The sequence below is a fragment of the Molossus molossus genome, unplaced genomic scaffold, assembly GCF_014108415.1.
Source record: "Molossus molossus isolate mMolMol1 unplaced genomic scaffold, mMolMol1.p scaffold_m16_p_4, whole genome shotgun sequence".
Lineage (NCBI taxonomy): Eukaryota > Metazoa > Chordata > Mammalia > Chiroptera > Molossidae > Molossus > Molossus molossus.
The window spans coordinates 25,436,084-25,450,776 of NW_023425377.1; the positions used below are offsets into that span (position 1 = coordinate 25,436,084).

Here is a 14,693-nt window from a genome sequence, read left to right on the forward strand (position 1 = left end):
GCCAGTGCCCACCTTTTGTTTAAGATAGGTCGACAAGCAGGTAGGCAGGTAGGTGTGTAGGCAGACAGTCACAGTCATAAAATGTAAAAGATTTCGGATCACCTTTCTCATAAAAACGGGACTCTTCCAGCCCAGTACCCATGGAGAGTATCTATTCAATGACTCCTGTTTTCTTGGATGTCTATAAAAAATATTCTAAATTGTGAGCTCTTCTAAAAGCAGCGTGTTTCATGTGCTTTCAATTTATACAGAGGTACTGGGTTTTCACAGGAGTAAGGAACGTTTCTATGGCTGTCAAGCTGCCTAGAGAAGCAGCCACTGGGAACATCCTGCATGGGCCACGGGTCTTCCTTCCAGGCCTGAGAGCAACACGTACAGCTATGTACTTCCTAGTCATTTTTAAAATAGATTTTTTTTCCCCGAAATAAACAGAGGTCATTATAAGTTTTAAATTGGATGTCATTCCTAAGTAGTTTATTCCTAAGTTTGCTATTACCGAGTTTAAAGACTTATTTCAACCTCTACGGAGTTTAGTCTCCTTTTTCTTTTTTTAAACAATTTTTTTTCTTTATTGATTTTAGAGGAAGGGAGAAGGAGAGAGAGATAGAAACACTGATGAGAGAGAACATTGATTGGCCGCCTCCTGCATGCCCCCCACTGGAGATTGGGCCCACAACCTGGGCATGTGCCCTGACTGGGAATTGAACTGGTGACCTCTTGGTGCATGGGTCGGTGCTCAACCACTGAGCCACACCAGCTGGGCCAGTCTTTCTTTTTAATATGTATGACCATAGCCATCGGTCTCTCATTATGTTAAAAAAAAAAACTAATATCATTACTCTGTGAAAGCTATAATATCCTAAAATGACCTTGTCTAATTGTTTTATAAGAAATATTTACATGCGTATACTCAGAATGTTTAGCATTAGTTATATCTTATCAAATGAATCATGACCTGTTAGAATGTACTTTAAGCTTTTCTAAGAATAGTACACTTTCCCTCTTGTGTCTTCCAATTCTAAGCAATTGTTTTCTAAGAATTCTAATTATGTTCCTTGGCTGAGATATCTAGGATTTCAATTTTAAGTAAAATGTGGCTATCATAGAACATTTGAAAAGCTAAACTTGTGTAATTTTCTTTGTACTGCAATACAATGTGACTTAATGTTGCCTTTGCCACACTTTTCAAATTATTTATCTGCAAGTTATTTTATTGTACTGGTTGACAGATGAGACCAAACACTGTAGAAATACTGGTCTCTGCCCTGCCTTTGATTTTGAACCGACAATGGCTAATAAGAAAGAATCTGACCTGTGAACTGGAGTCAGCAGGTAGGTAAATGAAAAGGAAGCTTTACGTGAAATCTTTTTGTTTGTTGATGGTTTTCGATGTATAATCTACAAGTACCGCCACTTGTTGATGTGTTGTTCTTTTCTGTGACTTTCCTTTCATTAGCACATTGCTGAAGTCGATATGAAATCCCTCTTCATAACAGTGTAAAATCTAAGCTGCCTGAAGTGTGGTTCAAAAATTGGGTGCAAACCGAGTAACATGGTAAACTTTCTCAATCATACAGATGCACTTTGCATTTTTACCTTCTTCTTGCCCTGTTCTTGACCTCAACCCCAGCTCCACTGTTGGAACTGAAAGGGAGAGAATCAGGAGCAGTACTTCCAAGAAAATTTCCCCTAGAAATTCTGATTTTATATATATATATATATATATATATATATATATATATATTCATATCCCATCTAAGAACTGTGAAGTTTTGGGTATTCAGAGACCACAATCCACACTTATACCCACTATATGAAAGAGCTTTCTCGACACCAGTCACTGGATACCCTGCAGAAAACCACTTGGGGAAATGCTGGAAGTCTTGGAATCAGTATAGCATAGAATCTAATAGAATGGGCTCCAAAGTCAAAAGACTGAATTTAAAATCAGGCCTCACCAATTAGCCATATGACTATGACCAAGTTAACCCTTTGGGTCCTCTGTTCTCATCTGTAAAATGGTGATAACAACACCTACATAAAGGGATTGTTAATGCAATGAGATGAGATACATAAAGCTCTGAGTTTAGTGCTTTGAATGTGGTAGAAGATCATTAAATTTCAGTTATGATGATGGTGATGGTGAGGGTGATTTTATGAGCAGTAATGGAATGATTTCTCGCAGCAAATTTGGTAGGGCAGGGCACATCAGAACGAACTAGGGGCATGCACTTCTGGAACTATGGTAAACTGCAAATACCACTGTAGATGACAGGTCTGACAACTGAATGTGCTACGCAGTCAAGAATAACATTGGACTCAATCTTCTACAAGGAGATAGAGACTAACAACAGTGCTTTTGTTCCAAAATTAACAGGACAGTGTTTAACACCTCACCAAGTTACCTGATGATATCATAGGGTCATGCAGAATTTAGCCCAAAGTTGACGTAAAATTTCATCTTGTGACTTGGAGGCAAGAGCTCACAGATATTTACATGTGGGAAATATGTGACCATGTAACACAATTTCTGTCCCCCCCCCCCACCTTTTTTTCTGTCTAAGGAACACAGCAAAGAAAGATGTATACAAAGTGATTTGTTATTAGAAGGAGGCGTCTTTATAAAGAGAAGAGTATAATATTGTTTTACTAAAAGTCTTTCTAGTATCTCCATTTTCAGTGTCCACATAGAATATAATGAAATGAGAATAAAGGTTTAACCGGATGGCTATGCTTCCTTTAAAAATTATTTGTAGACCTTCACTTCACTTGCCCTCATCCAGGGATAACAAAAACATTTCAGTCCAATTGAACCGAACAATTGGTATCATGCTTATAGGCCTTTAGTTGAGAAATATTTCTGAGGCTATGCCCAAGCTTAGCAGAAATGAGTGTTGGGATCAATAAATATATCCCATGGGTATAGAAGGGAAAGTAGTGCTAATAAAACCAGGTATTTTCCATCCCTATTTTTGTTTCAACTATAGTTTTCTGACAGTATGAGTAAAATAGTTGCAAAAATTAGTTGGTCTGAAACATGGACAGAATTGGAAAGGGCTGGATAGCATGAACCACGGAAGACCCTCACTCCAGATTCACAGCCTGAATGCAAACACATGGCCTTTGGGAATGACTGGGCTCCCAGGAAGTCTGCAGCTTCTTCAGTTACAAATGACCCAGTCCTAGTGGCTGCTTCTATTTGAACTGAACTCAAAGGTCATTCCCCCAAAGAAGAGATGATGTCAAAAATTGTTCTGGTAAACACTGTAGTGGAATGTTTAGGATCTGTCTTTATTAACACTAATGGCCCATTTTATTTTATTTTATTTTATTTTATTTTATTTTTTATCCTCACCCAAGGACATTTTTCCATTTTTGTTCAGATAGAGTGAGAGAGAGAGAGAGAAACATTGACGTGAAAGGGACACATTGAGTGGCTGCCTCCCGCACGACCCCAACCAGAGCTGGGGACAAACTGCAACGGAGGTACGTGCCCTTGACCGGAGTCAAACCCACGACTCATTGGTCTGCAGGCCGATGCGACTGAGCCAAACTGGCCAGGGCACTTATTACCCATTTTAAAGTGAACCATTTCTTTCCATATTCAACCAACCCAGACCATTTTTAACAATATATTGAGTCAAAGCATCTACACAGAATATACTAGAGAGATACCACTCTCTTTGATACCTACTTCGCCGAGGACAGCCCTTCATTACACAGCGTCGCCTGGTCTTATTCATAAATCCAGTACACTTGTCGTACTCATGACTGTGTTCTGTAGCAATAACCCATGCCACTGTAAGAAATGCATTTCCTGACAGCATTGTTCAATCCAATGTCCTGGGTGTCATTTCATTCAGATGGATGAAATCAAGGCCAAGGACAGGATCATCTTTTCCCTGGAAAAGGAACTGGAGACTCAAACAGGCTATGTACAGAAACTCCAGCTGCAGAAGGAGGCTTTGGATGAACAGCTCTTCCTGGTCAAGGAGGCTGAGTGTAACATGAGCAGTCCGAAACGAGAGATCCCAGGGAGGGCGGGCGACGGCTCCGAGCACTGCAGCAGTCCCGTAAGTCTGTTCAAGTTGGAAGTTCAGAACACAGGAGTCGTCTTGTATTTAGCTCCCAAGTTCTGCTTTTCATTTAACCTCTTTTCCTGTTTACTACAAAGACATCAATTCTACCTCATACTGTAAAACGAGGTAGTATCTTGGGAACATGGTTTTCTAAATTCATAGACAACAACGTGGTGTGCGCTGCATTAGCAGATCACAACAGAATTGCAGGTCCTTTAAAATCCTGCACAGAATTCTTCCATCGATACCTGTCCGAACTTCAGTCTATTATAAAGAGTCATAAGTTAGACGACAATGCTTTGTCTCTTGCCAAGACTGGTAATTTTGCCTTGTGTGAACAGTTGGGTTGGAAATTGGTAAAGACGGTTATCATCTACAGGGGTCAAAATGTGTAACTATAAAAGACTAAAACATTTATATCATCCTCTGAAAGCTTCTAGTCTGATTGAGCTTGCCACTTATTTCTGGGGATGTTCATCATTTTATACGAGAAATTATTTTCAGAAGTGCAGCAATAGACATAATCAGTTTGTATATGGTTGACTTTCATACCTTATACCTTTCAAATTATTTAGCTGCTAAAATGATGAAAATGAATTATTTGGGAACAGAGACAGGTTCTAAGTACTAGAACCAAGTAATGAATAATTTATGAACTGGTGTTCAGGAAAGACTTCCGTGGATTTAGCAGATGTAAGTTTCAGTTCTATCACTGACACTTACCTGCATGCAACATGGCATAATTGTCAGGAGAATTGGCTCTAGAGTGAGATCCAGTTCAAGTCCTGGCTCTGCCATTTGCAGTGTGGCAAATCATTTGTCTAGTCAGAGTTTCTTCATCTGTAAAAGAGAGACAGCAGTGATACTCCACAGGCTGGTCTGTGGTTGAGAAGATATGTGAAATGTTGAACACAGCGTCTGGTACAGAGTTAGCATTTAATTAATACACATTAGCTATTGATACATAATGATCTACTACATATTGATCTATTGATACTAACCATGAAATCTTGAACAAGTTATAACCTCCCTGAATCTTACCTATTTGCTGAATCCTCTAGGATATTGTAAATCTAGGAATATAATGTGTGAAACTGCCTTGTCAGCAGTACAGCGTTAGTGAAATGTAAGATGATAAGGACCTTGCAAGTGTATGATAATACTGGCCCTATGGACTCCAGAGAATAGAATGAAGCCATGACTGCTATGTGTAAAGTGATCCATGACAATTATGACACATGGGAAGCCAGTTGGTCTGGGCAAAATATACCAGCGATGGCTATCCTATAGTCTACTTCCTTTTATACGTGAAGGTCATGCACCAACCGTCTCGCTCTGACCTTCTTCTCCAGGAATATGCAGGAAAGTACAAACCCACCTCCACCTGGTACTCTACCCCCTCTTAGTAGGACACTGTCTGAGCTGTGGGAAGCAATGCTCCTTGACCCTCGTGATCACATAATGACCTTGGTCTCACAGCTCACAGATTTAATAAAGCTGGTCCAAACATCTACCTCTCCCTCTGCCAGGCATTAGGGCTCCAGGGAGTAGCTTCCACATAAAATTCATCAGCAGTTCCAACTAGGCTTTGTCTTAAACCCATGTGGTAAATATTGGGGGTTCCAAGAGGGTAAATATTTGCTCTTCTCTGAATAAGAGAACATTTTACTCTCACCTCGTAAGCCGGATTGAAAGGACCTAAGCCTATTATCGTTATGAACTGTACTCCAAAACGTTGTGAATAGTGTTGTTGACAAATTAGCCATTTTAACTTTCATGTGTAGGATTTGCGGAGAAATCAAAAGAGAATAGCTGAATTGAATGCCACTATAAGAAAATTAGAAGACAGGAATACCTTACTTGGAGATGAACGAAATGAATTGGTGAGTTCTAATCAGAATGTTGTGTTTTATTTTTTTGTTAAGCATTATGTTATAGAAGTCCATGTGTTATAGACATATAACAATAGAGAACAATGTACAAATAATAAAGGTTCAGCTTAATAAATATGCCCAAAATGATATACCCATATAACCCCACTCAGACGAATAAGTAGATTACCAACATCACAGACCTCTTCTTGTGACCCCTTCTAACGTTAACCACTACACTGATTTCTATCATGACAGATGTCTATCACCATTTTTACAATTAGTTGTAAATGGAATCATACAATAGTTACTCTTTCGTGTCTGTTTTATTTTGCTCAGCTTTGCATTTGTGAGTTATCCATTGTGTCGCATATAGTATTCATTCATTTTTATACTCCAGTATTCAATTAATACACCAAAATGTTCTCATTTTTCTATTGTAAATAAATATGTATGTTATTTCTTAACAGTTTTAAGCTGTTAATGTGTTGCTGCATGTCTTGGGTGAGAAAATGTGTTCAATTCTGATGGGACTATACCAAAGAGCAGAATTGCTGGATCATAGACTATGCATATAGTCAGTTTCAGTTCGTTTAGGGAACTAAACAGTTTTCCACAGTTGATATAAGAATTTATATTCCCATGCCCGGCTGGTGTGGCTCAGTGGATTGAACGTCATCCCATGGACTGAGAGGTCCTGGTTTGATTCCTAGTCAGGGCACATGCCCAGGTTGCGGGCTCGATCCCCAGTAGGGGGCATGCAGGAGGCAACCAATCAGTGTTTCTCACATCGATGTTTCTGTCTCCCTCCCTTACAATCTCTCTAAACTTATCAATAAAAACGTATTTTAAAAAAAGAATTTACATTCCCACCAGCCATCTATGAGAGTTGTAGTTTCTCCGCATCTTTGCCAAAATGCAAAGATACTTGTTCATTTTAATCTTTTTCATGGGTGTGTGGTATGTTTTTGTTGTGATTTTCATTTTTATTTTTCTTCTTAAAAAGGAGGTTGAGTAACTTTTCAAGAATCTCTTGGTCTTTTGGGTGTCCTGTGTGTTTGCCCTGTTTATTATGTCCAGGTTACACGCTCTTTATTTTCCTGTTAACATTAGGAACTTTCTACACCATCTTTTGGGTATTTGTATTTAAAATACCCTGCTGTGTGGCTTACATTTCACTTTCTTCATGGTGGCTGTTGGTATAAAGAAGTTACTTTCAGCCTTTCCTTTCTTCAAATATATGCATTTTAGTTCACAAATGTTTCTTTAAGCATAGCTTTAACTTTATTCCGTGTTTTCAGGTCATAATGTATTTACATTTAATTCAAATCTTTTCTGATGTCATATAATTTCTTCTTTAAAATTGTGGGTGACTTGAAGGAAGGGTATGGCTTTATTTCCAAACATTTGCGAGTTTTGAGTTATCCTTTTGTTACTGATTTCTACCTTATTTCTACTACAGTCAGAGAACATGCTTTGTTCTATTTCATTCCTTTAAAATTTTGTTGAGATTTGCTTCATGACTACAGCTTATGGTCACTTTTAAAAATGTCCTATTTCGCAAGGAAAAAAAGGTATACTCTGCAAAATTAGAATCAGTTTGAGTCAAATTTATTAATGATCTTGCTTTAAATCTTTAAATCATATCCTTACTGATATTTTTGTCTGCTTGTCTCCCAACAGATTTGTCTGTTCCCTTTCTTAGTTTTGTCAGTTTTACTTGTGTGTGTGTGTGTGTGTGTGTGTGTGTGTGTGTGTGTTATGGTACCAGGTATACATAAATTAAGACTTGTTATATGTTTTTGGTATATTGACCCTTTTATCATTAGAAAATTCTTTTTTATTTCTAGTAATACTTTACATAAAATTTTGTCTGATATTAGTTGAACTATATCACACTTTTTCCATTAGTGCTTTCGTGAAAATATATAACGTTCAAGCTTTCTCTACTATATTTAAAGTATATCTTTTAAAAGGAACATTTTGTTGGGTACTGTGGAACTGTGGTTATGGATATATGGTACATTAGAATTACAGATCTTTTCTTTGTTTCTATAAATAGCATATACAGGTAAATTTAAATGTTTAAAACCCTTGTCACTGACCTCCAGAAAAGAGACAAAGTTTATAGTGAACCTAGTGGAATAATTTCTTTGTCCTTATATAGAATCATTATTTCATATGAATGCTTCAGATACTGAAACTCAAAACTGAGGATTAAATGAGATTAATTATGAAATATAAATTCAGTCTTGGCCTTTGGTATCAGATGGGAGTTTTCCAATGATGATTAGGACAGAGTTGGGGAATACTGCTTTAGAATCACAAGAGCTTTTTAAAATATTTATAAGTAGCTAAGTCTTCTACCCCAGCAATTCCAAAACAGTAGGTTCTCATAAACAGCAGTGAGCACTTCAAACAGCCTTGCAGCTATTTCTGGTACAGCCCCGCCCCTTTCCTTATTTTGGTGTCCCCTCCCCCAATGCATACTCATGTTCAGAACCATTAGTATGAAATGAATGAAATAATCATGAGAACTTTCACATGGACATTCATTATGTATAGGGTGACCATAAAATGTATCTTCCAAGTGAGAGAGTTTTCAGAGTAAAGGGTGGGGACTGTTAATGATGGCCCTGCATCCACAATCATAAACTTGGACGGTGTTTTCCACAAGAGGTGATTTTGGCAATATCTGGAGACATTTTTGGTTGTGACGGCAGGGAGGGTGCTACTGGCATCATGTGGGCAGAGGCCAGGGCTGCTGCTGAGCATCCCACAATACACAGAAGAAAAACCTGGCCCCAAATGTCTGGAAGGCAAAGGTTAAAAAAAAAAAAACCCGCCTTAGACTAATCGGGCAAACCAGAGTATGCTCATAGTTAACTGTGGGTAGGTAACTACGCAACCATTCTTTTCCAAGGCTTGGTGAGAATTAGGTGTTCCTAAACCCAAATCTCAGTAGAGTTTCAGAAATGTGTTTTGTTTTGTTTCATTTTTCTCAGTAAAGCTAAATTAAAAATAAACAGCTGGAGTGTGAGTCAGGAGACTTGGCAAGATCTGTGATGGGAAGAACGTGCTTCGGGGACAACGAGGCTTGAATTCGGGTCCTGGTTGTGTGACTTAGTGACTGTATGTCTTCCAGCCAATGAGGCCCAGGGAGCAGTGGGAGCAGGGTGGGACTGGGGCTGGAGGAGTCAGGGGGAACAGGGAATATGATTCCTCTCCCTGAGCATTTCCAAAAGCAGAATCTCAGCAGCACCTCCTTTAAGGTAATAGCTCCTTGGAGGGTTATGAAGACCATGATGAAAAGCCAGTAGAGGAAACTGTGACTTGTGTCTTCTCAGTTAAAACGCGTGCGGGAAACCGAAAAACAATGCAAACCTCTCCTGGAAAGGAACAAGTGCCTCGCCAAGAGAAACGATGAGCTGATGTTGTCTCTGCAGCGCATGGAGGAGAAACTGAAAGCTGTTACCAAGGAAAATTCCGAAATGGTGGGTGGCCCAGACTCCGCAAGACTGCGGCTCCCTTTCTTCTCTTACCCAATCGCCTGGCTTACTGCTGTTTCTCAGTTTTGTTTTTTCAGTGTAATACTATTTATGAACGCTTAGATTTTCCCTTATGTAAGCAAGGGAATTTTAAGGGAAAAAAAAAAAAGGCAAAGCAAAGTTGCTGGCTCTGGATTTTACGGAGTTTCTAAATCTGCAGACCAGGAGGCGTGCTTCCACGAATCTGCACGCTCTCCAAATGGTCCGAAGTGGAGAAGCAAAATTTCAACATAGCTCCTCAGCCACCAACACCCCCTTCCAAGAGTTTCTCTAATGTGCTCTTTAAAGAACTGTGCAGTAGGTATCCCTCAGCTTCTAAGAGCTTTCACAGTAGTTGGGAAATAGATACCATCTTTTGTATTATGTATGGATAAGTCATATGCTAACGCATCCCTCCACAGACGTTCGTTACAGCTGTGGAGATCTTCAGACATTCCCAGTGATTTTTGACTTCTTATAGCAGATAAAATGAATTTGGGAGTTTTAGTGGAGATGTGTGTGGTTTGATGCTGGGCAACTTTCAAATTTAGCTGGAGTCTCACGATGTTTCTACAAAGGTTTGATGTTAACCACTAGAGTTTGGGAGTTTTAAAGTCTCCATCTATACATTCTTCTTTTCCAATCCAGAGAGAAAAAATAACAACCCATCCACCCTTGAAGAAGTTGAAATCTCTGAATGATCTCGATCAAGCCAATGAAGAACAAGAGACAGAGTTTCTCAAACTTCAGGTCATTGAGCAACAGAACATTATTGATGAGCTCACCAGGGTAGGTCTTGATCAATCTATAACCACTAAGCTCTTCCCAAGGACAAGTAGCCAAGATATCATCATAAGCACTTAATAATTTTGGATTAGCCCTAAAGGCCCAAGTTCACATGTTTAATATGTAAAGAGACTCTATTCCAAAAATAATTTATGTTACTGAACTCTTTTATACCTTTTCAATTATATATCTGATTGCCAGTAATTATAATAAATTTATTTGGTAACATGAACAATAGAGCTGCACAGTACATTAAACTTTCAAATGCATTGAGCTGTGAGTAGGTAGATTGCATAGGTATATCTTCTAATTGCCCTCCAGTAGAAAGATTCTGAGACTCAGAGATTAAATAGTTTACCTTCAATAACAGGACTTTATGTTTCTTGATTCCCAACACCTAATTCAGTGTTTAGCACAGAGTTGCAATCAGAAAACATTTGTTGCATGAACACCTACATCATAAATATTGACAGAGCTGAAACTAGAGTCCGGATCTTCTGGCCCTGGCTTCAGTACTTGGTGAAGCAGGTAGAGCAGTTATTACTCCCATTTGCCTCTGGCTACAGTCTGTGTTATCCGCAGTTGTAGAATAAGACCTTGAATGCCTTTGGGTCTCCTCTTTGCTTCTCTGTCTTTAGACTGCGAATGGCATCTCTGGTCACTCTCACTTCAGGACTGAGCAAGGCCTGGAGTATGTCCAGGAACTAGTGATGGGGGAGTTTGGGCAATAGTTTTCAGAGGAGGGCAAGCAAGGTGATTTATTCAAATGAGGGAAGAAAAGATTCTAACTTTTGAGTATAATTACTTGTGGTTTACCCTTTTAAAATGTTCTATGTTGAGTACATGTTATAATGTATATAGTCTAATAGGAGGGTAATTTAAGCATACACTTTTTTAAAGTTTCAGATATATTGAAGTTGCATGATCAAAATATGTTTATGGCTAAAGGTGAGAAATCAGAAAGGTTAACCCCACTGACTTAAACCAGATTATTTCTCAAACGTGGCCTTCTGAAGTGCTATGCCCCTCCATTCGCTTCCACACCCTTTATAACACGTCAACCTCGCAGACTCACCAGTCCAGGAATTTGCTTGGCTTTAAGTTGCTGAGTTTAAGCTAAAAGTTTCTTATAGAATTTGGATGTTGAGGCATGTCAACCACACCCTCAGGGAGACATAAGTACCCCTTCTTTCATCCACCTTTGAATTTATACATTAAATACCTGAAGTACTTAGTAGATGAACATCAAATTCCCCGGATATCTCTGTTCACAACAATGAATCAACAAATCATTGTTTCTAGATATTCTTTGAGTCTCCCAGAAAATTCCAAAGAGAACTTCCCCTAACCCTGCAAAACCCACCAGATCAGCGGTTTTCAAGCTGTGTGCTGCAAGAATTTTTAAAAGTTGCAATACCTGACTATTCCATCAGGGGCACTGCTCCCTCTTCCCTTAGACTATCAAATTTTAAAAAATGACAATAGCCAACACAAGGACAGCCACCCGGTGTGAATGAATCAGAATTATACCTTTTTTTTTTTTTGTCAGATTGGCAAAAAATCTATACTTTTTGGTGTGCCACAGAATTTTTGTAGCTGGTGCATGTGTGCCATGAGATGAAAAGGTTGAAAATCATTGCCCTAGATAATTTCAACCAAGACACTGTTCCCATCTTCAGAGGCTGAGAATAAGGATCCAAGAAAAGTCAAAGGTAGCTCTCTCTGCCTTGTAAGTGATTACATGAAAAGAATAAGGCTTTACTTTATTGTGAAATGGTATTTTTTTCAACACTTAAATTTAAAGTAATTTGGTGTCTTAGAGAACTGAAGAATTGTGTTTTGGAAGAATATGAGTAACTATTTTCAGAGCTACTCGACCTTTGAGTATAAAACAAAAGATCTACCCTGGCTGGTTTGACTCAGCACTTAGAGCATTGGCCCTCGGACCAAAGGGTCATGGGTTTAATTCTTGGTCAAGGGCAGGTTGCAGGTTCTATCCCCAGCCCCAGCTGGGGTTGTCTGGGAGGCAAGCAATCAATGTGTCTCTCTCTCTCACATCAATATTTTTCTATGTGTGTGGCTCTCTCTCTCTTCCTCTCTCCCTTTCACTCTATTTAAAAATCAATGGAAAAATATCCTTGGGTGAGGATTAACAAAAAAAGTAATTAATTAATTAAAAAACAAAACAAAGTATTCTGATTAGCAACACAGTGCCCTTCCTCATTGTGAAGCTCCCAAATCTACATAGATTATCAGGACAAGTTGCAGAATATTCTTACTTTGAAAATATTCAAGCATCACACCCCAAAGTTGCTAAAACTTACACAGCATAATCTTATCTTAAAATAGAAATTCATCATGCCTCCAGGAAAAACAACTCTGCCTTGGCAAAACAAAACAAACCCAACAACCAACACCAAAAAAATCCTATAGAGAAAAATGTACTAACCTAAGATCTGAAAAGTCCTTCTTCTGTTTTCCAGGACCGAGAGAAGCTCATCCGCAGGAGAAAGCACAGAAGAAGCTCCAAGCCAATCAAGGTAAGGAGGGAACCGGGTGTGCAGGCTTTGGCCACAGCCAGAGAAGTGAGGCCATGTGATCTTCCTGCAAAGATGTGAGAAATCAAATGTTCCTGAGAAGTTTAAACCTTGGGCTTTATTCACTAGAAAAAAAAATGTTTAAATCTCTTCTCTTGATAGTTCTCAGAAGTCCCACAATGATTGTGTTGTGCATTAAAAGGGTTTGCTTTAATGGGACTTTCTCTGAGTTGAGAAGCCATGAGGCTTGACCTCTAGAGAAAGGATTATCTGACAAGTTGGAGAGTCCCACGCCAGGAACATACAAGTGACTCCCATGACTGGATGTCTTCCACTGAATAATTAGCATCTGATACCCACCCTGTAACTGACTGATATATGTTCATTATTGCCCTGGCCAGTTTGGCTCAGTGGTTGAGCATTGACCTGTGGACCAGAGAGTCCCAGGTTCAGTTCCTTCCTGCTAGGGGCATGTACCACAAAAAAATAAATAAATAAATAAATAAATAAATAAATAAATAAATAAATAAATAAATAAATTAATAATGATATATGTTCATTATTCACTTGAACAGTATTATTGATAATGATATTCCCAATTCACCAATATCTGTATAGCCTCTTATTAAATAATAAAACCACCAAGTTTTATTATTTAATTTAGCCGTTTGTTTGATTTTTTTAAAAATCAGGTACATCATTTAATTTGGATGTAAAATTTGACGACAAGACTTGATTTGATAATCCTCTTTACATAGACACCGGGACTTTCAGAGCCCCTGGAGTATTTTTAAATACTGGAAGGAGTAAATTACTCAAACTCATCATGGTATAAAATGTGCTATCAAAGAGGCTACGATGTTTCTGTGAAGAGAGCCAGTATTAATGAATCTTCCAAAAATGTCAGAAATTGAATAATGTGGAACAAACATTTGTTGGCATTACTATGGTCATATCTATGTTTTTATTTCATTAAAGAAACAGTAAAGGATGCACATCGTCTATATTCACTTGCACATATGCAGGTTGACAGTGCTTTAGTTATATGTCAACTTTCCCCACTTTCGCCCGTGTCAGTAAACTGTGCTCTCCCTCCGTTAGAGGCCGGTTTTGGATCCATTTATTGGCTATGATGAGGACTCTATGGACTCCGAGACATCATCCATGGCCTCATTCAGAACAGACCGAACACCAGCTACTCCCGACGATGACCTGGATGAAGTAAGCCTTTCCATGTCTCCAGTCTTCTGTGACATTGTCACCACATCTTTCCTTTAAGGGGGAGAAAAAGCATTTCACATCTTATCTCCATTGTGAACAGCACAAATGATATCATAATAGCGACCCATTTTGAGACCGCACTTGACTTTGATACCCTTTGGAAAATAGTTCACCCATGGCCTGTAGCCTTTTTAGAAACTTCTCTAAAGTTCAGCTCTGTAACTTGAAGGTTTCTTTCAAAATAAAAGTTACTGTCCCAAAGTCTTCAGCTCGGGAACCTGTGAACCAAGGAACAGGCTTGGAAGAACAAGCTTGTAGATATAATTTAGGATAGTGTTAAGCAGCGTATGCGAAGGACCACCTTCATCAGAGCCATCGGAGTTCAATTGCAGTGGAACTCCTGGTCTCTACCGTATGACTCCTGACCCAGGGTCTTTAGGGTGGAACCCCAAAATATGCGTTTTTCACAGAACTCCCTGGTGATCGTATTGTGCTCTGAAATTTGAGACCTTACACTGTAAAACTATGTTTTTCATAATTTACCTGGGGAAGAAGTTGTTGGATATGAATGTATTGGGGGGCAAAAGCGAGACTAAAACTCTCAATATCATTTTCTCAAATTTGAATCCATAATCAGGGTACAAATTCTTCTCATTTGGACCCAAAATTGAC

The 14,693-nt window shown here is 38.8% G+C and overlaps 1 protein-coding gene across 2 annotated transcripts in view; it reads left to right on the forward strand.

Moving 5' to 3' along the window:
• JAKMIP2 (janus kinase and microtubule interacting protein 2) overlaps positions 1 to 14,693 on the forward strand; it is a 160,357-nt gene that overhangs the window by 105,561 nt on the left and 40,103 nt on the right. For both annotated transcript variants that reach the window (XM_036239929.1, XM_036239928.1), the window contains 6 exons: positions 3,864 to 4,073; positions 5,864 to 5,962; positions 9,298 to 9,444; positions 10,126 to 10,266; positions 12,747 to 12,803; positions 13,902 to 14,021. In XM_036239929.1, coding sequence (XP_036095822.1) covers positions 3,864 to 4,073; positions 5,864 to 5,962; positions 9,298 to 9,444; positions 10,126 to 10,266; positions 12,747 to 12,803; positions 13,902 to 14,021 — 774 coding nt within the window. The remainder of the gene's footprint in view (positions 1 to 3,863; positions 4,074 to 5,863; positions 5,963 to 9,297; positions 9,445 to 10,125; positions 10,267 to 12,746; positions 12,804 to 13,901; positions 14,022 to 14,693) is intronic.